General features: G+C 59.4%; 1 protein-coding gene across 1 annotated transcript; it reads left to right on the top strand.

Annotated features, from left to right (window-relative positions):
- The first annotated feature begins 1,279 nt into the window (after positions 1-1,279).
- Positions 1,280-24,372, top strand: UBE2L3 (ubiquitin conjugating enzyme E2 L3). Its single transcript, XM_055404986.2, has 4 exons — positions 1,280-1,411; positions 12,373-12,468; positions 20,923-21,109; positions 24,013-24,372. The coding sequence occupies exons 1-4, from the start codon at positions 1,385-1,387 to the stop codon at positions 24,165-24,167; spliced, it is 465 nt and encodes a 154-aa protein (XP_055260961.1). The 5' UTR covers positions 1,280-1,384; the 3' UTR covers positions 24,168-24,372.
- Positions 24,373-25,012: the final 640 nt, after the last annotated feature.

Genomic DNA, 25,012 nt, shown 5'->3' with positions numbered 1-25,012 from the left:
CGTGTGGACGCTGGCAGGAGCCTGCCCACTGCAGGCGGTCAGGCTCCGCAAGCAGGGCGGCAAGGCTTGTGCTGCAGGTTGACTGGCACTTGCCCGGCAGACGAGACTGGGCCAGACCGCGGGCACCTCCCCTGTCCTCTGTCTGAGCCTGCACACCTCACCAACCCCTCAACCCCTCTGTCATTTTCCTGGTTGCCTCCCCAGGGTGTGGTGAGGAGGCAGAGGAGAAAGGGGTCACTCTTTTTAAGAAATATTTCTGCGTTTGACTGCCCTGGGTCTTAGTCGCAGCCCACCACGACATCTTCCATCTGCCTTTCGGCATACGAACTCTTAGTCACCGCACGTGGGATCTTGGTTCTCCAACCAGGGATTCAACCCATCCAACCTGCAGTCGGGTGCAGAGTCTCAACCACTGGGCCACAGGGAAGTCCCACGCTGGCCAAATGTGCAGGAGCAGTCACTGTGTACCAGCCCTGGGGGGAGGCAAAGGATCTGCTTTCTCCCTTCTCCCTCCCGGTGTGAAGCCGGGGCTCTCAGGACCACGGCGAGATCGGCTCTACTCCAGTTGTCCACCTCCAGGGCCCTCTTCCTCTGCTCCTAAGACACCCACTGCTCTCAGCGTGGAGAAGAGCTCCTTCCCAGGCCTCCGTGATCTGCGGCGCAGCCTGGGCTTGGCCTGCACTGCCACCCGGGGTCCCAACCACCATCACCTCTGCTTGGATGACTCTCCTCCTTCCCCGTCCCTACTGCATCCTCCGTCCTCCAGCCAGAAAACTCTCATACCCAGGCATCTGATCTGACCCTGGGGTCCCCCTTCCGACCTCAGAGCCACTTCTTTCCACCATTCGAGTCCCTGCGTTGCTTCAGGGGGGGGGTGCTGGGGTGGGGGGTCAGTACCTAGCCTGGGACAGAGTCAGGCTCTGCTCCCCGATGGCCGCACGACCTTGGGGGTAAACGCTTGGCCTCCACCCTCTTTCTGTTTCCTGAGAGTGTTACTTAACGCTGTTTGCTCAGCGAGGCTCCCGCCCCACCCGCCCCCGTGGGAAGTAGGTCCTGCACAACTCCTTCCCATCGCACAGGCGCTAAGCGGTGTCTCAAAGAATCCTGGTCCTTCTGCACAACTCCTGCGGCCAGTACCGCTGTGTACCTACTGTGTGCCAGCGCCTGATTCCACCCTCTCTGCTAGCGCCGCCGCCCCCGGCACCCGCGGGGGTGCGGGAGGGCCGGGCGGGGTCCCCGCGCGCGCCCGCGCCGTGCCCGCGCACAGCAGGCGCCGCGGCCGCGCGCGCGCGCCCCCGCGCCCCTCCCCCGCTCCAGGAAGTGCGGGGGCTCCGGCGCCGGCCGCCGCGATGCATTCTGGGCCAGCAGCAGCACCAGAGCCAAGATGGCGGCCAGCAGGAGGCTGATGAAGGTAAAGGCCATTCTCCGGCGCCGGCCGGCGGGCGGGCGGGCGGCGGCGGCGGCCGGGCCTCCCGCGGCCGCCCGGGCCCCTCGGGGCGCCGCCCGCCGCCCCCCGCCCCGCGCGGGCCCGCCGCCCCGGGCCGCGAGCCGAGGGGGTAACGGGGCCGCTAGGCCTCAGCCCCGGGCTGGAGCGCCAGGCCGCGCCGCCCCGCCCGGCTCCGCGGGCGCTCCGTGTCCGCGCGGCGGCCGCGGCGGCTCCGGGCCGAGGCGGCGGCTCCCGGGGGGCCCGAGCGGCGGGGCCGCGGCGCGCCGGGCGCGGGGCGGCGGGCGAAAGTTGGGCCGGGGCGGGCGGGCGCCCGGCGCGCCGGCGGCCTGTCTGTGCGGCCGGGCCTCCCCGCGGCCCCCGGCCCTCGCCCTCCGCGCCCCGGGCCCTGCCGGAGCCAAGCGTGGCGTCTTGGGGGCGGGGGTGGCGGTGGGAGCCGGGCCCGGCCAAAGTTTACAAAAATAACCTGCTACTCCGTCTCTTGAGGGCGGCGGGGCGCCCTCTCGCTCGCTGGCCGCCCGGGTGCGGAACCGCCGGCCGTGCCCCACCGGGCGGGCCCAGGCCTCTGGAGCGCGCCTGCCGGCCGTTCCCCCCCGCCCTCCGCGGAGCCCGAGCTCGCCTCCGGTAGCCCTGCCGGTGGAGGTGCTGCTCCGGGCCGGAAACAAGCAGGGCCCGGGAGCCGGCTTCCTGAGCGACCGTGGAGGGCTGGGGCTGGGGCTTCTCCCGGCAGAGCCCTGCTGCGGAGAGCCAGACGCGGAGCTTGGGAGTCCCAGCACCCCGCCCCGGGCCCTGGCTGCTGGGAGCGTTTCCTTCCTTTTGTCCACTGAGGGTTAGAGACGACGTTGAACTTCCTAAGACTCGATTAGAAGCGGGCTTAAAAGGACGGTCAGCGGAGTCCAGCCTTGTTTTCCCTTTTCTTGTCCGGACCCAGCCATCCACACAGTCATCCGGATGGGAGGACCGATACTGGGTTATTTCCCTGCACTACTTCTCCCACAGGCTAGCGCTCCTTGATGCCTTTCGGATGTTACTTTTCTGGAAAGGCGTCTTGTTGGTGCCTCCCTCTCTGCTCTTACAGAGATGACTTTCAATCACGGCCTCACCTCTCAGGGTGCTCCTCTGAGTTCTCACCTTCTCTGACTTACCTTCTGGGCCACCGGAGTTCTTTTTCTTCCTAAATCACACAGTTAATCCTTTCACTCCAACCCTCTCCAATCCTAACCCTTGTGATTTTATTGTCCTGGGAACTTAATCCTGGCTTCCCCACATGCCAGACTCTGAGGCTTCTGGAAAAGCAGTCCTTTCGGCCACACCTCCTGCTTGTTGACTCCCCAGCACTCTTCCTTTAATGTGTGTGTCGGAGCGCCCTCTTGCCAACGCAGGAAATGCAAGAGATGCAGATTCGACCCCTGGGTTGGGAAGACCCCCTGGAGGGTGAAACGGCAACCCCAGTGCTCTTGCCTGGAAAATTCCATAGAGGAGCCTGGTAGGCTACAGTCTATGGAGTCACAAAGAGTCGGACACGACTGAGTGAGCACACACACGTAGGTGATTAACAGGGTTGTGATAGTTTCAGGTGGACAGCTCAGGGGCTCCGTCATACATATACGTATATTTTCTTCTCCAGACCCCCTCCCATGTAGGCTGCCGGGTTACCTGGCGCAGAGTTCTCTGTGCGCCACAGCAGGACCTTGGTTTCCCCACCACTCTTGCACCTCATCACCGCGGCTGCTTGTCTGCTTAGCTTTGACTTTGCGCTGCTCTCTGCTTCACGCTCACGCTTGTGTGTAATCCTCCCTGTTATTCCCAGTTTGTAGGTGAGAGAATGGATACAGGGAGTCTCTGGCTTGCACTAGTTTCCTAGCTGGGGAGGGAGTGAGCTGTGATCTGCCCAGTCTGACTCCACAGCCCCTGGCTCTTAGGCGTCCTTTGCACGTGCCGCTTGCTCTCCGCAAGAAAGGCAGCCTTCCCCTTGCCCGGCCTCCCTTCCAGGGAAGTCCTGGGTTCAACCCTGAGGCCTCGCCCCCATCCCCTCAGAAGGAGTAGTTTCCTCCTTTGTGTGACCACAGCACTTTCTGTGCATTTCTCTCTGAGTGCTTGTCACAGTCGGAGTTTTGGTAGACTTGCCTTTCCTGCTGGCTTCTGACTTCCTCAAGGGCAGGGATCTTGACCTAATTCATCCTGGTATCCCTTAGTCTAGGTTAGTTGACCCAGTTTGGGGCTCCCAGGGGTCTGAGAGGGGAGTTAAACGGTTTTTAAATTATTTTTACGTTGTAAAAAAAACGAGAGCTTAGGAAAGAAGAAATATATAACGTTTACAAATTACTGAGTACTAGATCATTTATGTAAGGTTTTTCTTATCTTTTCAGTAATTCAGAAAGTTAGTGTGTCGTCGGCTTGATTTTAGTAGTGAGGTAGTTGTAAAGCTTAGCCGGCTGTCCAGGGAGAGATGCTGCATCTCCCTGGCTCCGAATCCCAGGTTCCGTGCCCCTCCGCACGCAGCCTCCCTTCTTACTCCAAGGAGTGCAGAGGAGCGTGTTGGATTCTTGACTAGTGGCTGGAGATTCAGTTCAGTAGCGGATGCTCCTTATAAGATGCTAATCATTGACTCTGAGAGTCAGTGTTTCGGCCTGTTTTTAAAAAAAAAGTACCGAATCAGGTCAATCAATACACAGCTTGGATAATAGGGGTTTCCGGTGGTGAACAGTAAACAGGTGTTGAATAGTCACGTGGACTCTGTTTTAAAGAGCTTTGGGTTTCCTCAGAGACCGTTTTCTGAGACCCTTGCAGTCAGAGATTTCTTTGTAACAGCGGACTGTCTGCAGATAATGTAAAATGCATTATTAAAAGTAGAGTGATTTGCATATGTCAGGCCAAGAAGTTATTTTAGGCAAAGTGAACAAGGTAAAGTCTTTAGTTTAAAAAGCAGTTGCCGGAAGGATCGGCCGTTTTTCAGGACCCTTTTTAGGAATTACAGTGTCAATAAAACATTAAATACATTTTAATTTGCAAGTGGCTAATTCCGTATCAATGGCAATTGCCAGATTGTAACCATTGCTTCAGTCAGGAGGGGAAATGGCTACAAAAGTGAAACCTGTAGGTGTGGCTGAGGGAAACTGGTGGCAGTTTGCATTTCTTTTTTATCCGCTCAAGTTCAGCCCGCGTCTCCCCCACGGGCCCTCCAGCTGGGTGTCTTCCCAGAAGGACTTTTCTCAGTGGGGGAAACGTGTAGATTTGAAAGGGATGATGTTCCACTAGTTACTTTTACGATGTAACTGTTGTGACCAGGGTTCAGGGGGATAGCAGCCTTTCCGTGCTATTTCACTCCTGATCACCCCCAGCGCCGGTAATCACGTGGGAGCGAGTGGGGCTGCTGCTGACTGACAGTGCAGGCCCTGGAACAGGCTGAGCAGTGAACTCGCTCTCTCTCTGCTGAGGTTAGTGCGTTTGGGGTCGGGGGAGTGTGGAAGGGGAGTTTTCCTGGTGGTGTCTAGCCAGTGTTCGTGTTCTGAATCCCTGGGTTCCGGGGACTCAAGGAAAGAGCTGCGCTTTTTACCTAACTTCGCGCCTGGCCGTGAGTCGGGACTATTTCAGCCTCCCTTAATGATACTGTCTGTAAACGTTCCTCCACGGAGAGGTAGTGGGATGGGCGCCGCCTGGGGGAGAGAGCATGCTCGTCACCGCAGCACCGGGGCCTTTTCTTGGGGTGCAGACGACCCGCGTCTCAAGGTGCTTGCACCTCATCTCAGTTTGTTTCAGCTCTAAATTAAGAGGCTGTTGGTTCCCGTTGTATCACGGTACTTCTGTCTTCTTTGCCACAACAGTGACTTGGGAATTAAAGCTTGGAGAACCCCGACGCCATCCCCCCGGGCCTGGACTCTGTCGTCCCCCGCCCCATTCCTCCCCCTGCCTCGAGAGAGTGGTCTCCTTGCAGTGGTTTGTGGACCACCTCCCCCTGCTCTGCGCCCTTGTGCCCCAGCCCGTCTGCCTTTAGTTAATGGGCCGCCTGTCTGCCCTGGCGCCAAGGGAGGGCCTGAGGCCCCCACCTCGCCCCTTCCCCCGCGAGGAGCCCCTGTGCCAGCTGCTGCTGAAGCGGGCCTTTATGTCCCTCCCCACCGGGTTTCCCTGCGGCCTGCTGCTGTGCCCGCGTGCGAGCGGCCCCTGGTCGTGGCGGACACCTGCTTGGGATCGCTCAGTGGGGCCTTTGTGCTTCTCCCCAGCCACCTCGGTCCTACGCCGTCCGTGAATGGCAGCTTGCAGAGAGACGCTCTCACACCGCTCCCAGGAACTGCGCCTATTCCTGGCGTGTTCATTCAGGCTGGGCTCAGCAGCCCATCGTCCCTGCCCGCCTGTCCTGGACTCCCTGGGGCCTGTGAGCACACGGCCAGCGCAGCTGATCTCTGCACCAGGGTGACTCCTGGTCCTCAGAGGCTCAGCTCCGTGGGGTAGGGGGGGATCTCCCTCTAGGCTGTGCCCTCCAGAGCTGGAGGAGGGGGACGGCCCAGCCTAGAGCAGAGATCCCAGACGCCACCCTCTGAGGAGTGGGGAGCAGGGCGGGACCGCTCTGGCGGGAGGACGCCCGAGCTTGCTCTGGCCCCAGCTCGGAGCAGGGCGCTGGCCGCTGGCGGGGCAGCCGCTGGCGGTGAGGAGCTTCCGTCCTGCAGAGCAATGGGGGAGCCCGGCCTCGTGCCGCTGACCTCGCACGGCCCCCGCCCTGGGCATGAGGGATGACCTGTGCAGCGCTTTCTCCAATGCTGGGCGCAGGCCGAGGTTACCCTTGGTTGGAGCCCCCTGCTGGCTGGGCAGCTGGCGGAACCAGCTCCTATCACAGCGCTGCGAGGGTGGGTCTCGGGAAGGGTAGCAGAGATGCCATGCCTTTCAGCTGAGGGCCTGCCCTGGTGCCGTGTCCAGAAGCAGCGCTTGCTGGTGTGGGCTTTGCCTGCTCGTGTGTCCTGTCCGGCCTGGTCCTCCTAGGGCTCCGGTGAGCCCAGCCCTCGGCGCCTAGAGGGGAGCGACGGGGCTCGTTCAGGGCCGAGCTGCTGAGCGGAGGACACTGCCGGGCAGTCCTGGGCTCGGTTCTGGAGCGTGTCCTGGGCCGCCACGTCTCAGCTCAGGGAGCCCAGGTGAGTTGCTGAACCCCTCTGGGTGCTGGCAACGTCACCTATGTGAAGATGCAGTGAGTTACTCAATAGCAGAGTCTCAGAGGTGCGCCTAGCACGTTCTCACGTGGGTGTCAGCGCGGGCGCGAAGACTGCAGCCTAGGGGGCTGTGTGGAGGGGGGTGCTGCCCCATGGGGCGTGGGTCGGGGCCCAGAGACAGGCCGACCCCCTCCCCACACACCCGCCCTTCTGTCTCTCTAAGTCACCTGTCCATTCAGTTCAGTTCGGTCGCTCAGTCGTGTCCAGCTTTTTGCGACTCCATGAATCGCAGCACGCCAGGCCTCCCTGTCCATCACCAACTCCCGGAGTTCACTCAAACTCATGTCCATCGAGTTGGTGATATCATCCAGCCACCTCATCCTCTGTCGTTCCCTTCTTCTCCAGCCCCCAAACCCTCCCAGCATCAGAGTCTTTTCCAGTGAGTCAACTCTTCGCATGAGGTGGCCAAAGTATTGGAGTTTCAGTTTTAGCATCAGTCCTTCCAGTGAACACCCAGGATTGATCTCCTTTAGAATGGACTGGTTAGATCTCCTTGCAGTCCAAGGGACTCTCAAGAGTCTTCTCCACCACCACAGTTCAAAAGCATCAATTCTTCGGCGATCAGGTTTCTTCACAGTCCAACTCTCGCATCCATACACGACCATGGGAAAAACCATAGCCTTGACTAGACGGACCTTGGTTGGCAAAGTAATGTCTCTGCTTTATAATACGCTATCTAGTTTGGTCATAACATTGCTTCCAAAGAGTACGCATCTTTTAATTTCATGGCTGCAATCAGCAGGGCTAGGTTAATGAGAAGTTTCCTGAGATAGTCGTGCGATCGTCTTTGTTTAAAGATGTGTACTTTTTGCAGCAGAGTTACGCAGCTCTCGAGATCAGAATAGGTCTCTCAGACACACCTGGGTGTTTTCTCTTCCTGCCTGAGTGCGAGGGTCAGTGAGGCTGCTGAGCTGGGTGGGTGGTCCTGGCAAGGACCCTGAGCTTCTGGTCTCCTCCCCAGCCCTGGCAACCATCTCCAGCCTCCAGAGCTGGGGGCCCCAGCAGGTGGGAGGCCAAGGCCTGGCGGGCACCCATGGGTGGGCACCCGCGGGCGGAACCAGTCGGGCGCTCCCTGCTCTGCAGGTCTCCCGCTGTCCACGCTGTGCCATGGGCTCTTAAGGACGGATGGGACAGAGAGGAAGCTTCATCTGGGTCGGGGGCGGTGGGTCATGCTGTTCAAACCGCCCTCGGCCTGTATCTGGTTGGAGTCCTCCGTGCTCCACCGTCTTGCCAGACCTTGTTGCTGCTTCTCACCAGTGAGCTCGGCAACAGACTGAGACGCTGCGGGACGGCCCGCGTGCTGAGCGCGTGCGCAGCCGGAGCTGTGGCTGGCGTCAGAGCTGGTGCTCGCGCGGGGGCCCTATCGCGCGGGGGCATCCACACACTGTCAGGCTGGCTTCCGGCGGCCCCTGAGCCCGTCCTGAGACGGCTAGCAGCCGTCCTGCACCCCCGCCTGGCCGTGGCGGTTGTTGGGATGCTCCGCGCAGGAAAGGGCCTTCCGGATCACCCACCGTGCGGTTCACACCCCATCCCACTCTGGGGTGCCAGGCCCGCCGCCACGCAAGTGAGACGGCCACGCATCCTGGGGCCGCTTTGCGGAGGGGGCTGCCTTAGCTTTCCCCCAGTGCCCCCGCCGTGTCCTGTCTGCTCCCCGGTCAGCGCACAGTGGTCCAGCTCTCCGTCTGCCTCTGGCTCATCTGTGTCTTGCCTGGGCTCTGGGGTCCTGATTTTGCCAGAGGGTTGGTGGAGCCAGCTCCCAGAGTCCAGACCGGTGCTGAGCATGGTGTGCGTGGTGGTAACTGTGTGCCGTAGTTGGCATGGTGCCGTCCGCCCGCTGGGGGGTGGTCCTGCCCCCTTGGCCAGCAGTCCCTGAAATCGGAGACTCGCGTCCTGGGGCCCTGAGGCCTCGTGCTGAGGTTCCCAGTGCTCTGAGTCGCGTTGCGGTCTCAGGGGGGGGTCACTGCGCCCGGTCGGCACGCAAGCGGGAAAGTGCCTTTCTGTCAGTCGGTCCCTTTGACACCGTCCGGCAGAGGGAGGGAGCGCTTCCTGATGATGGCCGTCTACGGGCCACCGGCTGGGGTAGGCAGGCCTCCTGTGCCCGCGAACGTCAGGCTCTGCCTGCAGGTTTCCTGCAGCCTGGACGGCAGGGGCCTCGGAACGTTGCTGGCACGGCAAACCCTCGACGGGCGCCCTGACATGCAAGGACGGCTCGGGCCCTGTGTTTCCCTGCTTTTGTCATCTTGGAACCCGAGTCTCTTGTGAGTCCCGGGAAGTGCCGTTCCAGGGCTGCCAGCCCCCTGTGATCCTGACCGGGGCAGGGGTCTCCCGTCGCCCTCGCCCACAGCTCTGTGATGGGCTGTCCACAGGCCGGCAGCTCCAGCGCGGGCTCTCGTCCTGGCCTTGTCCTGCATGAGGTCTGTCTGTGGATGGGCGTCCCCAGCCTCTCGGTCAATAAACCCACCTGCCCGCCTGCCTGCACGGCGGTCAAGAGACTCCAAATGCTGCTCTTCTTGCGTGGGGTGGGCGTGAGCCCCCGCACAGAGGCCTGCATCCTGCCTGGCGTCCCACCTTCTCTGCCCTCGTTGGGCTGCCCGGGAGGGGAGTGCGATGTGCTGTGGGCAGGCCTCCCTTCCTGTGTTGTCTTTTGAATCGGATCCAGTCACTCGTGAAAGCTCCGCATAACAACCGTAAACGCCTGCGTTTGTTACTTAAGGCTCCTTGCGCTCTTGTTGAAGGCTTCCCAGAGCTCTCAACACTGACACATGTCACGTCCGCGTCCTGTTACATGGAATCGTGTGTGTGTGTGTGTGTTGGTGTCCGGACACGCTTCGGCCTTGTGGAGCATGGGGACACGGTTGTGGAGGGCAGTGGAACGCCGCCAGTGTCTTTCTTAGCTCTCTGCAGGGCCCTGCCGTCTCCAGACACAACCGGGCGGGCGCTGCGGGCCTTCACTCTGCCTGCTGCTCAGGCAGCGTGTGGAAGTGGCCGCCTACCAAGTCACGATGCTGTTCCGTGTACAGCAGTGTTGGGGGGTGACTGGGGGTTAGCATGCACCCTCTGCTGGCGTGCTCGGGGCGCTCTTGGGTCATATCGTGCTGTGGGCTGCCCGCTGGGCAAGGCCTCTGATCGGGGAGCTCGCTTCCAGCACTGGAAGGGCCTGTGGTGGTCCGGGCCTCAGACCCTTCCTTGCAGGAAGGCAGGGTGGTCCCCAGACAGGCTGTCCTGTGTGAGGATGATCAGGGAGGCAGTGAGCTGTGTGCCTGACCGGGCACGTTGCACACCTCTGGTGGGGCGGGGGCAGAGGCGGTCAGTGCAGAGACTCTACCAGGCAGCAGTCCCCTCGGGGCCCTGTGGGGCGCAGCCCTCTGCCCTCCTGCTGGGGAAGCCCCTGCCCCTGGGCTGGTGCCCCCGGCTCCTCCAGGGGCCTCTCGGCAGCTGGCCCTGGCCACTCTTCTCCCAGCAGAGCCAGGGCCGACCTTGGTGGGCGCAGCCGCCAGCCCCGTGCTCCTGTGCTCTGCTCGCCTGACTCCGCTCGGAGTCGGGGCCCTTGGCTCTCCTTTGTGGGGCCCTGCTCCCACCGTCCGTGGGCAGTCCCAGCTCTGAATTGACATGGTCTCCTGCCCGTCACTCTCTCCCCATTCCCTGTCCTCAGTTATGGGGTACGGCTGCTCCGGCGGGCCTGCCAGGCCTTGGGGTGACCCCGTCTTTTCTCTGGTGCCTTGAGCTGGCCTTGGCTCGTCCTGGGTGGAGGTGTGACTGAATTTCCGGGACGGACACTTCTCATCTGCGCCGCGATCTTGTGCAACTTGGGGCTTTCTGCGAGCACGCCGGTGTGAGTGTGTCTGTGGGTCTCAGCGGTGGGGGCCGGGTGGGTGGCGTCGCGGACCGGGCCTCTGGTGGGCAGGGCGCGGCCACCACCCTGTTGAGAAACCCTGGGCTGGCCATGTTCCCTGGAGGTGACGGGGCGGGGCGGGGCGGGCCACAGGCTGGTCTGTCTCCTTATCTCTCACTTCTGCCTCGTGCCCACTTCTCCGTGGTTAGAATGATGCAAAGGTGCTTGCCTCCTCATCTCTGCTGAGCCTGACTTCACAGCGAGGTGACTGGGGTTCACCCGGAAGTGCGCTCCACTTTCCCGAGGCCCGACCCTGCGGGCCCGGCCTCACCGTCTCCTCCTGGGCCAGGGCGGGGGGTGCGCATCCCGCACCTGTGTCTCTCGATGCCAGAGCTGGGCGCCCGCTGCCTGCTTGTCCTCCCGCTCCTCAAGCAGGGGCTTGTTCACGGCCGTGCGGCAGTGAAATCCCACATTCACCTGCTTTATTAAATAACCTGTGGTTATTTCTCATACCTCACATTGTAAGCGTGTGGATTTCTGAAGCCGTAAAACATACGTATAGATTATTTTAAAATTTATTGAATCCATCCTCCATTGTCATTTCTTTCTGTCTTCTGTTTTTTGGCTGTGTGGTTAGCGGGATCTTTGCTCTCTGACCAGGGATCGAACCTAGGCCCTTGGCAGTGGAAGTGCAGCGTCTTAACCACTCGGCCGCCAGGGAAGTCCCTCCTTTGGTTTAAAACTTTTGTTTAGCTTGTTAGGATGCACCCTTAAGGGACGTGGCATCTCCTGTCTCTCGCTGAGGCTCTAACTCCAGTGTCTTGAGCAGGAGCAGAAGCTGAGCACATGGAAAGGGCTTCCCGGCCCTGCTCCCCCTTGGGTCATGAGCCTGGAGCTTCGTGTGGGGAGCAGGGGAAGAGTCCCCCGAGTCTGCTCAGGCCCTGGGCCCCAGGGAGCCTTTCCTGTGAGTTGAGGACCAGCTGGCAGGTCGTGTGGTCCCTCGGGGTCCCTGCTGCCACCTCTGCGTGTTCACGTGTCCCGCCATCCCACTCGTCCTGACCGCACCAGGCACGCCGCCCCGCCGGCCGAGACCCCTGACTCCCGCTCCTCCCCCATCCCACCGCGGATCCCCAGGGCACCCTGTGCACCGTCCTGCAATGGGCGTGTGGGTGCCGAGGAAGGGTGCTGGCTCAGAGGGGCTTCCAGGGCCACGGGCCTCGCGGAGGAGGCAGGCCTGGCTGCGGGCTTGCAGAGGCTGCTCTGTGGTGGGTGCGAGCCGGGTCGGGGCTGGTGGGGGCACGGGCGGGCAGTTGGTCGCTCGAGTCATTGGGGCAGCGGGGACAGTCAGGCCAGTGCCCAGGTGAGAACCAAGTGCCAGATGGTTCTTGGCCAGATGGGACAGGACCCTGCAGTCGCTGGATGGAGCGTGTTTGCACGACCACAGCCCCTCCCTGCTCTCGCAGGCCCCCGAGGAGGCCGGGCTCGGGGAACTGCCTTCACTGCACCTAGGCCCTGGGCCCCAGCCATGTGCTCTGTGGAAAGAAGCTGCACCCCCGCTGATGGTGGAAAGACCCTGCACTCGTTGGCGCCTCGTCCCACCCCCTCACCTGAGCACGCAGGCAGTGCGGCCTGGGTCTGGGCCTGCCCTATGCCCTGCCGCTCGGGGACCACCCACAGGGAGGGGTGCCCTGGGGCTGGGCTTCACCCAGGTGGGGCGTCTTCGGCTGGGGCCTGGGTCGGGGCTGCCACTCCGGGGTCTCTCCCGGGCCAGGGCGCTCCAGCCACGCTCTGCAGTGCCTCATGGCAGCGTCGGCACTCGGTCTAGCTTGAGGGAGTCAGGAGGGCTAACCCGCGGTGCCTTCCCCCGTTTGACACCCCTCTGCTTTGTCAACCAACAGGAGCTGGAAGAAATCCGCAAGTGTGGGATGAAAAACTTCCGTAACATCCAGGTCGATGAAGCTAATTTGCTGACTTGGCAAGGGCTCATTGTTCCCGTGAGTACTGGACACCTCCCCTCCAGCAGCCCCAGATGGGCCGGGCGCAGGGCCGACAGGCGCCTCCCAGGCCCGGAAAGGCCGTGTGTCCAGACCACACAGCCAGTGCAGACCAGCCCCCGCCGCCGCCTCTCGGGCAGGGCCAGAGGATCCCATCCGTGCCCCTCTGCGCTCCAGCCCGACCGCGCGTCTGTCTCCGTTCCGCTTCCTCCCAGGCCCCCTCCGCTGCCTCCTGCCGCCTGACCCGCTGCCTCGTGTCCCTCCTGGTGCTCCTGGGCTCCCGACCCGGCTCTGCCCCACATCCAGCTCCCTGTCACCCAGACCTTCTCTGGGCATTTGCAGCCTCTCTACCGTGGCTTCCTGCGGCCTCCCTGCCCTCTGGGTTTAGCATCCCCTCTTTATGCAGCCCTTCCTAACTCCCCCCTTCGGAGGCACGTCCCGTGAGTGCTCCAGCGGGGACCCTGGCCCCTGCAGCGCCCACTGGAGGGGTCCAGCTGCAGCCCCAGGGCCCTCAGCCTGTCCAGTCTCTGCCTTTCTCTTGTTCTGTGTTGTCTCTCGGGGACCCTGTTTCTGTTCCCAGCGGCTCAGCAGTGAGGTAGCTGCCTGGCAGTGCAGGAGACGTGGGTTTGATCCATGGGTCAGGAAGGTCCCCCAGGGAAGGGAATGGCAACCCACTCCAGGATTCTTGCCTGGGAAATTCCACGGACAGAGGAGCCTGGCGGGCTGCAGTTCATGGGGTCGCAAGAGTCGGACATGGCTGAGCCACTGAGCACGCATATGCCGGCCCTGCCTCTTCCAGCATCGGGTTCCGGGTTCCTGCTGGATGTGGGGGTCATGTCTCAGCCTCTGTTCAGCCTCCTTGCTGGAGGCGGCCTCACTGGGACGTGGTGTGCCTTCCATGTCCCCTGTGGGCTCTGAACTGGGACCCTCGGACCAGTGCCCCTTGCCTTCCTGTTCTTCCTGCTCCCTACCCCCAACCCTGCGTGTGAAATCTCTCCTTGCAGGCAGAGGGGCTGCTCTGCCAGAGCTGAGCGGGGAGCACGCTAACCAGAGATGCCGCCCCCTTGACACTGGTTGTAGGCCATGCTTCTGTAAAGGTCCCTGGAGCTTGAACAGCACTCTGGACTTGTAGTTTAGTTGTGTAGTCATCTGGAAACCTAAGGGGAGAGGTGCTGTGTCATGTTAGTGCGTGCTGAAAACGGCAGACCGGTGGTGTCCAGCCTGGCTGTGCCCAGCCCCGCCCACTCTGGGGACCCATCAGGTGCCATGTCGAAGGTGGCTGCCACCGTCCGGCTCGTGGGGTTCGTCCTCTACTGATAGGGTCGGGCAACAGTGCAGGTGTGGGCCTTGTGAAAAGTTCTGGGAGCGGACGGGGAGGGTTTGAGTGGCCAGGCCGGGCCGTCTACCCCCGGAGCTCAGTGGTGGCTCCGAGCGTTGGTGGCGGTCCAGCAGGCATCCCTGGGGCCGTGCTGGCAGAGCCGGGGCAGGGTTGATGCCTCATTGAGCACCGGGTGGGATGGCTGGTGGGGTTCCGGTGGTCTGGCCTTCCCCCCTGGAGCAGCTGAGCCTGAGACCGAGGCCACGGCCAGAGCTGCTCCCACTGCTTTGCAGCGCATCCTGGGCTCCTCTGTCCATGGGTGTCCCAGGCTAGGATCCTGGGGCGTGTCGCCGTTGCCTTCTCCAGGAATCTTCCCAACCCAAGGGTCGAACCCGCGTCTCTTTATCACTGAGCCACCAGGGAAGCCCCACGCAGCTGTGGCGCGTGAGCTTAGTCGCTCTGCGGCATGTGGATCTTCCTGGACCAGGGATTGAACCCACGTCTCCTGCCCTGGCCGGCAGAATCTTAACCACTAGACCACCAGGAAGTGCTTGAAGTTTCTCTTTTAAAAAATTAGTAGACTTTGCTTCATCAGTTTTTTATTGTGATAAAATTTACGTAGCATAGTTTGGCAATAGTCTTTTTTATTTGTACAATTCAGTGGCATTAATTACATACAATCAGGTTGTTTTTCAGCCATCGTCACTGTATTTCCAAAATTTGTACTGAAATAAATTCTACAGCTGTGAGCTCGTAATGCTGCATTCTTCAGCCCCCCAACCCTGGTACTTTCTCATCTAATCTTTGTGTCCGTGAGTTAGTTTATATAAATGAGTTGTATAAAATTTGTTGTTTATCTGGCTTATTTCACTTACCAGAATTTTTCGAAGGTTCATTTGCTTTGTACTCTGTATAAGAACATCACTCTTGAAGATGAATGAGCTTCTGTCACACGTGTATGGAGCCTTGTGTCCATCCATCCATCCGCTGGTGGACAGGAGGGTTGTTTACCTCTTTGGCCGTTGAGGGGATGCTGCTGTTAGCGTCGGTGTGCAGGTGTCTGCTTGAGTCCCCGTCTTCAGGGCTTTGGGGAAATACGTGGAGTGGCTGGATCATGTGGTAGCTCTGGGTTTAAGTCTTTGAGGAGCTGCCACACTGATTTCCACAGTGGCTGCACCATCTCACAGTCCCACCACCAGAGTACAGAATTTCCAGTGCTTCCCCATCTTCTCCTAACCCACAGTCATCCCCCCACCCACGGTGATCCACCCGCTCACCCACAGTGATCCCCCCTCACCCACAGTGATCCACCTCCTCACCCACAGTGATCCCCCCACCCACAGTGATCCCCCCTCACCCACAGTGATCCCCCCACCCACGGTGATCCACCTCCTCACCCACAGTGATCCCCCCACCCACAGTGATCCCCCCTCACCCACAGTGATCCCCCCACCCACGGTGATCCACCTCCTCACCCACAGTGATCCCCCCACCCACAGTGATCCCCCCTCACCCACAGTGATCCCCCCACCCACGGTGATCCACCTCCTCACCCACAGTGATCCCCCCACCCACAGTGATCCCCCCACCCACAGTGATCCCCCCCACCCACAGTGATCCCCCCACACACGGTGATCCACCTCCTCACCCACAGTGATCCCCCCACCCACAGTGATCCCCCTCACCCACAGTGATCCCCCCACCCACGGTGATCCACCTCCTCACCCACAGTGATCCCCCCACCCACAGTGATCCCCCCCACCCACAGTGATCCCCCTCACCCACAGTGATCCCCCCTCACCCAGTGATCCCTCGTACCCACAGTGATCCCCTTCACCCAGTGATCCCCCCACCCACAGTGATCCCCCTCACCCACAGTGATCCCTCCACCCACAGTGATCCCCCTCACCCACAGTGATCCCCCCTTACCCAGTGATCCCTCGCACCCACAGTGATCCCCTTCACCCAGTGATCCCCCACCCACAGTGATCCCCACCCACAGTGATCCCCTCACCCACAGTGATCCCCCCACCCACAGTGATCCCCCTCACCCACAGTGATCCCCTAACCCAGTGATCCCCCAACCCAGTGATCCCCCCACCCACAGTGATCCCCTCACCCACAGTGATCCCCTAACCCAGTGATCCCCCCAACCCAGTGATCCCCTCACCCACAGTCATCCCCCCCATTTTTTTAATCTCACCACCATTCTGGTAGATGTCAGCTGGTGCTCACGGCAGTTCTGTTAGAGCCGTTCCAGACGTCAGCTAGTGTCTCGTCGCCACACCGGAGGAGCTGCATGAGCACACCGTGACCACCTGAAGGGCGGCGTGTGCGTCGGCCCCGCTCAGCAGTTCGCATCCTGTGCGTGCGCACCGCATGTGGCGCCGCGTGTTGGCTGTGGGAGCGTTGCACAGAGTCCTGCTGCCTCAGCCCTCGGGCACTGCCTGTTAGCCCTTCCTCCCCCAGCCCTGGCTCCTGGCCGCTGTGGCACTTTTCTCTAAACTGTCTTCCTGGTCTGCCCCTTTGGAGGGCGCCCTACAGGTGGACTCGCTCAGCAGCTTTCACTGAGTAACGCGCAGTTAAGATTTCTCTGTGTGTTTGGATAGTTCGTTTCTTTTTAGTACCAAATGATACTCCACTGTCTGAATGCACACAGTTTATTTATCCGCTCACCCCAAAGGACATTTTGCTTGCTTCCGGATTTCGGCAGTTCTGAGTAAAGCTGTTCACACGCGTTTTGAGCTGGGTTGTTTGTCCCTGTCTCCCAGCTGTAGTTCTTCCTGTTGAGCGCTCCTGGGACATGGAACTCGCAAATATCTTCTCCCATTGAGCTGGCTGTCTTTTCAGTCTCTCGAGTATGTCCTTTGGCGCACAGAGTGTTTGCTGTTCATGAAGTCCATTTCATTTGTCTTTTCTTCTGCTGCCTGTGTCATATTCAAGAAACTGTTGCCAAACCAAGGTCATGCAGGTTTGACTTTTGTTCTCTTCTGAGAATTGTTACAGTCTTAACTCTCAAACTTAGGTCATTGATCCTTTTTTTTTTAAAATGGTGTAGGGATTAAGGTCCACCTTCATCCTTTTTGTGTGTGGATATCTAGTTTTTGTCTAGCTGTTTGTCGCAAAGACTGTTCTTTTCCTCTGAATGATTTTGGCGTCCTTGTCAAAAGTTTAAAGAGTTAGGTCACTGATATAGAGCTCCTGCGTGGTATGGGGAGCTCCTCAGTCCCGCGTGCCGGCCCGCGCGGGGAAAGGACCGTGAGACCATTGGTGTGTGCGCATGTGCGCCCAACTCGCTGCCTGGTGCCGCAGGAACTCACACAGCCTCGCAGATGAACCACAGTCCAGCACACGCGAACCAGCGACGGAGCGTGTCTGTGGGGTCACTGCTGGACTCAGCTCTGTCGGTCTGAGCGTCTGTCCCTACGCCAGGGCGACACTGCTCTGATTACTGTAGCTTTGTAGTGAGGTTTTCAAAGCAGGAAATGTGAGTTCTCCGGTTTTGATCTTTCTCAAGATGGTTTTGCTGGTTGAAGGCTCCTGTGTGCCTGAGCAGGACCCTGTGGGGCCTTGCTGACAGACCCTCCTCCATGTCCTCTGCTGTAGCTCCTCCCTGAAGCCCCTAGCTCCGTGCCTGATGCATGCTTCCTGAGTTCTTTTTCAGATCCTAAAACCCCCAGTGGAAGAAATTAACTACTTGGTGGCGGTGAGCAGGTAGCCTCCAGGCCTACTGGCGCCTGAGGATCGATAACCTCAAGCCTTGTGACCGCACCCTGTCACCTCACCTTTGCCAAGCAGAGGACCCTGCCCGAGCCAGTTGCATAGCCTGCCCCCCTGTCCCGGGTTTACCAGCTCTCTCTCCTGAGGGGTGAGCCGGCACTGCCCAGAATGCTCGCGTGGCTCCTGTGCATCCCTTCACATGACCCTGTGTCAGCAGACTGGCTCTGCCGAGTGCCAGCACACAGACCAGGTTTGGTTCAGTAACGCACCTCGAGGTCCTGTTTGAATTTCAGGAAGGGTTCTTCCATTTGGGGAAAAAAAAAAGATTGAGGTTTTGATAGGGATCATATTGAATTTTCAGCTCACTTTACTATTATTATTATTATAGAAGATAATAGTATTGTCACCTACAGTGAGTCTTGTAGTCTGTGGACCCAGGATGTCTTCCCATTTAATTAGGTTTTCTCTTCTTTCAGCAGTGTTTTGTAGTCTCCAGTGTACAAGCTTCACACCTCTGTAGTTTCCAGCTCAGGATGTGAAAACAGAAACCATAGGCTGGGCCACACGAAACCGCAGCGTTCAGTTTCCTCGCAGCTCCGGAGGCCAGAAGTCCCGGGGAAAGGGCGGCACAGCCCCTCATTGTGTCCTTGCATTTCCACATCTCAGCGCTTGTGGGGAGAGCAGGGCTGCGCGCGCTCCTGCTCTCTTCTCTTTTTTTGCCTTTTGACCACATCGCCTGCAGGATCTTTGTTCCCTGATCAGGGATTGAACCTGCGCCCTCAGCAGTGAAAGCAGTGTATCCTAATCTCTGGACCTCCAGGGAAGCCCCAGGAACTCTCTTCATTTAGGGCACGGGTGTTGTCAGCCCAGGACTCCGCTCCGTGACACTGCTGAACCTTAATGACCTCTTCACTCTCGGCACGCTGTGGGTGAGGGCATCTGTGCGAGCATCTGGGTGGGGCAGGGACACCAGCATTGTCTGTAACAGCCACCACGCTCACACGCACCCCAGCTACTTCCATCTTCCCAGTGGCGACTATCAATCGGATTGTTTGCTTCAGTGTCTGTTTGGGTTCCCTGTCGATCGTTGTTACTGTACAGAAATGCGGGTGACGCTGGCGTGTTGCTTTTGGTTCTAACGGTTGGTGTGTGAGTCTTCTTTAGGATTTTCCTTGTGTACAATCAGGCCAGGTCTGGACCGAGGGAGTGCCATTGCTCCCTCTCCAGTGGGGATGCTGCGTTTCCTTTTCTCGCCTGAGTGCCCTGGCCAGAGCTACCAAACATTGAATTGGGTGGCCTCCAGCCTTTTGGCGCCGGGGACGGGCTTGGTGGGAGACAAGTTTTCATGGGTGGGGTGGTTTGGGGAGGCCTGAAGCACCTTGTGTTGATTAGGATCTGGTCTGCCGGGAGGCGGCGCCTGGCAGTGATGCAGGCATTGGCGCGTGGCCGTGAGTCTTCTCGGTGGAGAGTGTGTGTGATTGTTAACGGGACAGTTTGCACAGCCTGCATCGCCGGTGGCATTCTGTGCTCGCAGTGCCCCTCCATTCACGAGAGTCCTGTGTGAAGTACACAGTGGGTACTGGGCTGGTGGCCACCATATTGGACGGAACGTGTGTGGACCCGTCAGGACTCAGCCCTAGTTCACAGTGAGGGAGCGGGTGGATGGAAACAAAACGGGGGTGTTGCCAGCATGGAGACGGTGCGGCCTTGACTGGACAGCCCGCCGGCCGCTGTGGGGCTCTTCCCACGTGACTTCTGCTCTGAGTGGCGGGGGCTCGTCTGGGCGAGTTCTGGTTCAGGCAGAGAGACCTGTGTCTGTCACCGCGTCTCCTGTCCTCGGCCTGTGCGTAACGCGTCTGTGCGCTGTTGGGCCTCTGGCTCTCAGCGTGCTGCAGGCTGCGTTCTGGCGTGTGCAGCTGGGCTGTCTGTTTCTCTTGTTCGCTGGATGCTGGCAGCCACCTTTGTCCGTGGGACGACCTCGGGCGCTTCTCAGCCTCTCCAGGAGGGACAGCCCTGCCCTCCGTCGGAGCCCCGCTCCTGAGTCAGCCTGCTTCCTCTCCCGCGGTTTCACTGAGAGGCAGAGGCCATGTGTCTCACCTGTTTTAAAGTGTGTGGCTCAGGGGCCTGCAGTGTGCCTCCTCTGCCACAAGGGCAGAGCATGTTTTGTTTCCCTTGGAGCAGCGGCCCGTTCACGTTGCCCGTCCCCCAGGCGCTGCGCTGTCGCGTGTGCTCCCCGTGTGCCTTGTCTGCCGCATCGCCCCTCATACTGTCCGTGGTGTTCTCCAGACAAGAATACTGGAGTAGTTTGCTATTCCCTCCTCCAGTGGACCACCTTTGGTCAGAACTCTTCACTGTGTCCCGTGTGTCTCGTGTGGCCCTGCGTGGCATGGCTCAGCTTCATTGAGTTACTCAAGCCTTTTCTCCGCAACAAGGCTGTGATCCATGGAGAATGGAATAAAACTGAGCACCAAAAAGAAATGCTCTGACAAGCCATGGAACAACCTTAAATGCTTTTTACTGAGTAAAAGAAGCCAGTCTGAAAAGGCTCCGTGCTGTGTGATTCCAGGTAGAGGGTATAAGGCCGGCTACAGCATCCAGCACTGTGACAAGCCGTCTGCAGGGTGTGGGCTGTGGGTGAGGGTATGTCGGCCACTCGCTTGTAACATGGGGGTGTTGGTGCTTGGGGAGGCTGTGTGTGTGTGAAAGAGAGTGTGTGTGTGTCTGTGTATGTGCGAGTGTGTGTGTGTGTTGGTTGGGGAGGCTGTGTGTGTGTGTAAGAACTCTCCCTTTCAGTTTTGTGGTGCGTGCGTGCGTGGGGAGGCTGTGTGTGTGTAAGAACTCTTCCTTTCAGTTTTGTGGTGCGTGCGTGCGTGGGGAGGCTGTGTGTGTGTAAGAACTCATCTTCCTCTCAGTTTTGCGATGTGTGCATGTGTGTGTGTGCTTGCACGCTTGGGGAGGCTGTTGTGTGTGTCTGTGTATGTGTATGTGCGCTTGGGGAGCCTGTGTGTGTGTGTGTGTGTGTGTGTCTGTGTGTGCATGCATGTGCGCTTGGGGAGCCTGTGGGTGGGTGGGGAGACTGCGTGTGCACGTGTGCATGTGTGTCTGTGTGTGTGCGCACATTGTGCGCGTGTGTCTGTGCGTGTCTGTGTGTCTGTGCGCGCGCGTGTAAGAACACTATCTCCCTCTCAGTTTTTCTGTAAAGCTGCAGCTACTGAAAAACAAAAAAGTCTGTTTTTTAAAAATGTGGAGAGGCTGGGGTGTCCATCTCAGGCACCCTGCTCTAAGAATACTAATTACCATTTCCCTGGTGGTGATGAGGCTTCAGTTGATTTAATCTCTTGAATCAAATGAAGCGTTTTTGAGGTGAAACTGTCCTGTCTCAGTGGCAGGCTCATGCTGGTCTCCTTTCTCTGCAGGACAACCCTCCCTATGATAAGGGGGCCTTCAGGATCGAAATCAACTTTCCAGCAGAGTACCCCTTCAAACCACCGAAGATCACATTCAAAACGAAGATCTACCACCCGAACATCGACGAGAAGGGGCAGGTGTGTCTGCCGGTAATTAGTGCTGAAAACTGGAAGCCAGCAACCAAAACCGACCAAGGTAAGGCGTCCGTCCCCTTGTGCCTTCTGCGGCCCCTCTGATGCTGGGGCTTGGAGCCCGGAGAGCCCTGCAGCACCGACCCCGTGTCCCCAGAGGCTGCCGCTTCCCGCTGTCCCTCGGGCGTGTTGCGTCTCCACTCAGCTCCAGCCCACGAGGAGGCTCCTGGGTGCGCGGGCAGAATGGCCCAGCGCGCCCAGGGCAGGCAGGGTGCAGCCCTGTCACCGGGAGTGTTGGTGAAGGACCGGGGGCTGCCTGGAGGGGGAGCGGCCTCCCAGAGGGTCACACGTGGGCTGAGGCTGGAAGGTGGAAGGGAGGGTGCTGGGGGCTCGTGGCCTAAGGAGAGGGCGTGAGCCGGAGGCACGAGGCAGGCCACAGGATGCCAGGGCTTGAGGGGCGTCATGGGAGGGCCTGGCCTGGCTTGAGGCCGTGTGCCCAGGTGGAAGCACACGCTGGCCTTAGCAGGCCCGTGCTCTGTGCGCCTCTGGGCCAGTGCCCATGCACGCTCATGTTTCTGGGAAAAGTACTTGGTTCAGTGTTGTCACCCCTCTTTGGTCCCCTGCGAGTGACGCCACTTTATTTGGGTCCGTGTTTAGTTTCCTTCTGTTTCGTCTGTCTGTGCTGGGTCTGCACTGCTGTGTGCGGGCTTCCTCCAGTGCGGTGGCCTCTCCTCTGCAGAGCTTGGCCCTGGAGCGTGCGCTCCATACCTGAGGCGCACAGGCTTCGCAGCCCCATGGCACGTGGGATCTTCTTGGATCAGCGATCGAACCTGTGTTCCCTGCATGGGCAGGCAGGTTCTTAACTACTGGAGTAACAGGGAAGTCCCTGGTTTTTGTTCTTGGTTCTGTAACTTTGTTTTGCAGTCCTCACCTCATATTTTTGGTGGTTTTCTTAAAAGTGACTCCCTGAACCACTTTCACAGTCTTTTTAGATTAGAAAGAGTGGACGAGTCTGGAATTTGACAGGCTGCAGGTATGTTTATTTTTTCTTGTGACTGATACAATCATTTTCCAGTGGTACCATTGGAAGATGGGTTTAAAAGCCTTTCCCACAACAAAACTCGCTGGACGAGGAGGTCCTCATGAAAGGTGTCCACCAGATGCCCACAGCTGAGCGGCAGAGCAGAGTCAAGGGAGGTGTCCCCAGGGGACTCGGCACTTGGTCTGCACACGCTGACCTCTACAGACGAGGTCCACGTCCTCGTGTGAGGACAGGCCTGGCATTTCCTGCACAGACTGAGCTCTGCGCGGACACCAGCAGCTGCGTTTGCTCAGGCGGCCGGACCACAGAGAGGTCCCAGTCTCCTCCCTCACCTGGCTCCTGGGGCAGGTGCCCTGCTGTGCACCCCGCCCAGGACAGGTGACCCCGGTCGGCCTTGGCAGCCATGGGCCTGTTTTCAGAGGAGGTCTTGGTGTGCAGACAGCACGCTCTGCTTGTCCAGGTCGTGGGCGCTGATTTCAAACAGTCGGGTCCCCAAGAGACCTGTATTCTTTTACTTGTTGCCTTAGGGTGTGAAGAGAAAGGTAACCTCACACAGCTCACACAGGGTGCTGTTCTCTGCGCACTGACAGGCGGGGTTGCTGCTGTGCTGGGCGGCAGGGTTTCTCCGCGGATGGGCCTGGCGTGGCCGCCTCCTCGCCACCTCAGCAGTGTTTCCCCATGCCTCTGTTCCCTGTGACTGTCCTGTTACACTGCGTCTCCGAACCTCTGGCTCAAGGCGACCGCAGTTTATCACTGCCGTGCTGTGGGCTGTCTGTGCTCGGCCGGCCACTTGCGATCCCTGTGCCACAGCAGTCCCAGCGGCTCTGTGGCAGATAGCTGGTGGCTGCAGGCGATGCGACGCAGTGGAGGGAAGGGGCCGCAAAGGAGATCCATTGGGGGGTGCTGGGGGGCCAGGACAGGATCACTGCTGAGAGGGCTGCGCTTGTGGGTGCGACGGAGGCCTTCGGGAGGTGAATAGTGGTCTCACACGGTTTTGTGAATATGCTAAAAGCAACTACATTGTCCAGTTTTCAGAGAGTTTAGTTTTGGGCATGGTGAATTATATCTGTTTTTAAAAAGAAAGTAAAGAAGCATTTTAAAAATGGAGCAAAAGTGGGAGAAAAATCCAGAAACAAGGCAAGCTTGAATCCTCCAGAAAGGCAGATGAAGGCATATAAAAGCGGGTTTTCTCCGCGGAGTCTTGTTCTGGCACCTGCAGCAGAGTGGGCTGTGCTGGGTGGTGAGAGAGACTGATTCTGCCGGGAGCGAGGCCAGTGTCACCCTGACCTCTGCAGGCGTATCGCAGCACAGCAGGGCGGCGGGGACAGGAGAGTCAGGTTCCCGCGTCTGCGTGTGGCTCCCCCGTGCCCCCTGCTGAGGTCCCGTCAAGGTCCTGCTGCCCTCAGGGGAGCGTTGTGGAGGCCACCCTGTGCCGTGTGAGGGCCTCCACCTCTGGAGTGGACATCTGGTGCTGCGGGGGCCGAAGCCTCCCGGGCGTCACACAGGTGGTCAGGGGGCCCTTTCTCAGTCGCTCAGGAGCTCCTAGGGCTCTTCTGGGGGGGCTTACCATTCACACGGGCAGGCCTGTCATGCATCCTGAACCAAGAACAGTGCTGGGCACACTGCCTGGTCCCTGCCCTGGGGGAGCTTCACCTGTGTGAGAGGGGAGTGGGAGTGGCTGGGGACTGGGCTCCCTGGGGTGTCAGTACTGGAAGGCTTCCTGGAGGAGGAGAGGAGGAAGCGGTGTCCCGCTGTGCAGTGTGGTCAGTCCTCAGCTGTGGCGCTCCTCCAGCAGCCTCTCCTCGCCACAGGGGAGCGCTGGGTTGAGTGCTGGTGGTTGGAGTTCTGGCTGAGCGGGCAGCCGCTTGGCCTGGGGGGCCCTCTGGTGCCGAGTGGGAGCCTCTAACCTGTCCTTCTCTTGGCAGTCATCCAGTCCCTCATAGCGCTGGTGAACGACCCCCAGCCAGAGCACCCGCTCCGGGCTGACCTAGCCGAAGAATACTCTAAGGACCGTAAAAAATTCTGTAAGAATGCTGAAGAATTTACAAAGAAATATGGGGAAAAGCGACCTGTGGACTAAAACCTGCCACGATGGGTTCCAGCGAGTATGAGCAGAGACCCCGAGCAGTGCATTGAGACACCCCGCAAAGCAGGACTCTGTGGAAACTTGACACGTGCCACCGCCTGGCGTCCGCTTGTGGCAGTTACTAACTTTCTACAGTTTTCTTAATCAGAAGTGGAATAGGTATCCTGTAAAGAAAGGATTAAAAATTTAAGATGTTCTAGCTCTGCTCTCTTTGTTTTAAAAATCACTGCTTCAACCTACTTTTAAAAAATGGTGTTTCTTTTCCTGTCCAAATTTGTCCAAAATCAATTTATATCTAGGCCATAAGGTTTAAAAAGAGGGGGGAGGGGGAAAGGCTGTGGTTCCTCTCTGCCCTTGCAGCTGCCACTTCCTTGCATTTCGTTTGATTCTCACTCCCCGACTCCCCCAGGCCCCTCTGCTCCGCCCTTGGCCGGCCTGGTGTGGGAGTCAGACTCTGATTTATACCCTCCTTTTGAAAACAACGAGAAACAAGCAAACCTCCACTCCAAGCCCCAACCAAAAAAAAAAACCAACAAAAAAACCCCGTGGAAAGGGGAGGTCCAGCTCTTCTGTAAAACCCTGGCTAATGTTACCCCGTGACGCTGGCCGGCCGGGATGAACCTCCAGCCGCCGGCCTGTGGAGGGCAGCCCCCCGGCACCACGTCTGCGGCGGCCCCGGGCCCGTTGGCCAGAGGACAGCGCACCTATGGGAGGAAGACCTCGCCAGGGAGCCACTCCTCCCTGCATCCCTTCCAGAAGACATCGGGTCTCCCTGTGGACAAGTGCTGGCGTGTCCACGCGCAGGTCGTGCTCACCTGTCGCCGACGAGTCCGCTGACG

This window comes from Moschus berezovskii, chromosome 19 (genome assembly GCF_049115385.1).
Source record: "Moschus berezovskii isolate FMDL1 chromosome 19, NW_MosBer_1.0, whole genome shotgun sequence".
Lineage (NCBI taxonomy): Eukaryota > Metazoa > Chordata > Mammalia > Artiodactyla > Moschidae > Moschus > Moschus berezovskii.
The sequence above is the reverse complement of the archived record's forward strand: the minus strand, read 5'-3'. Positions and strand labels throughout refer to the sequence as shown.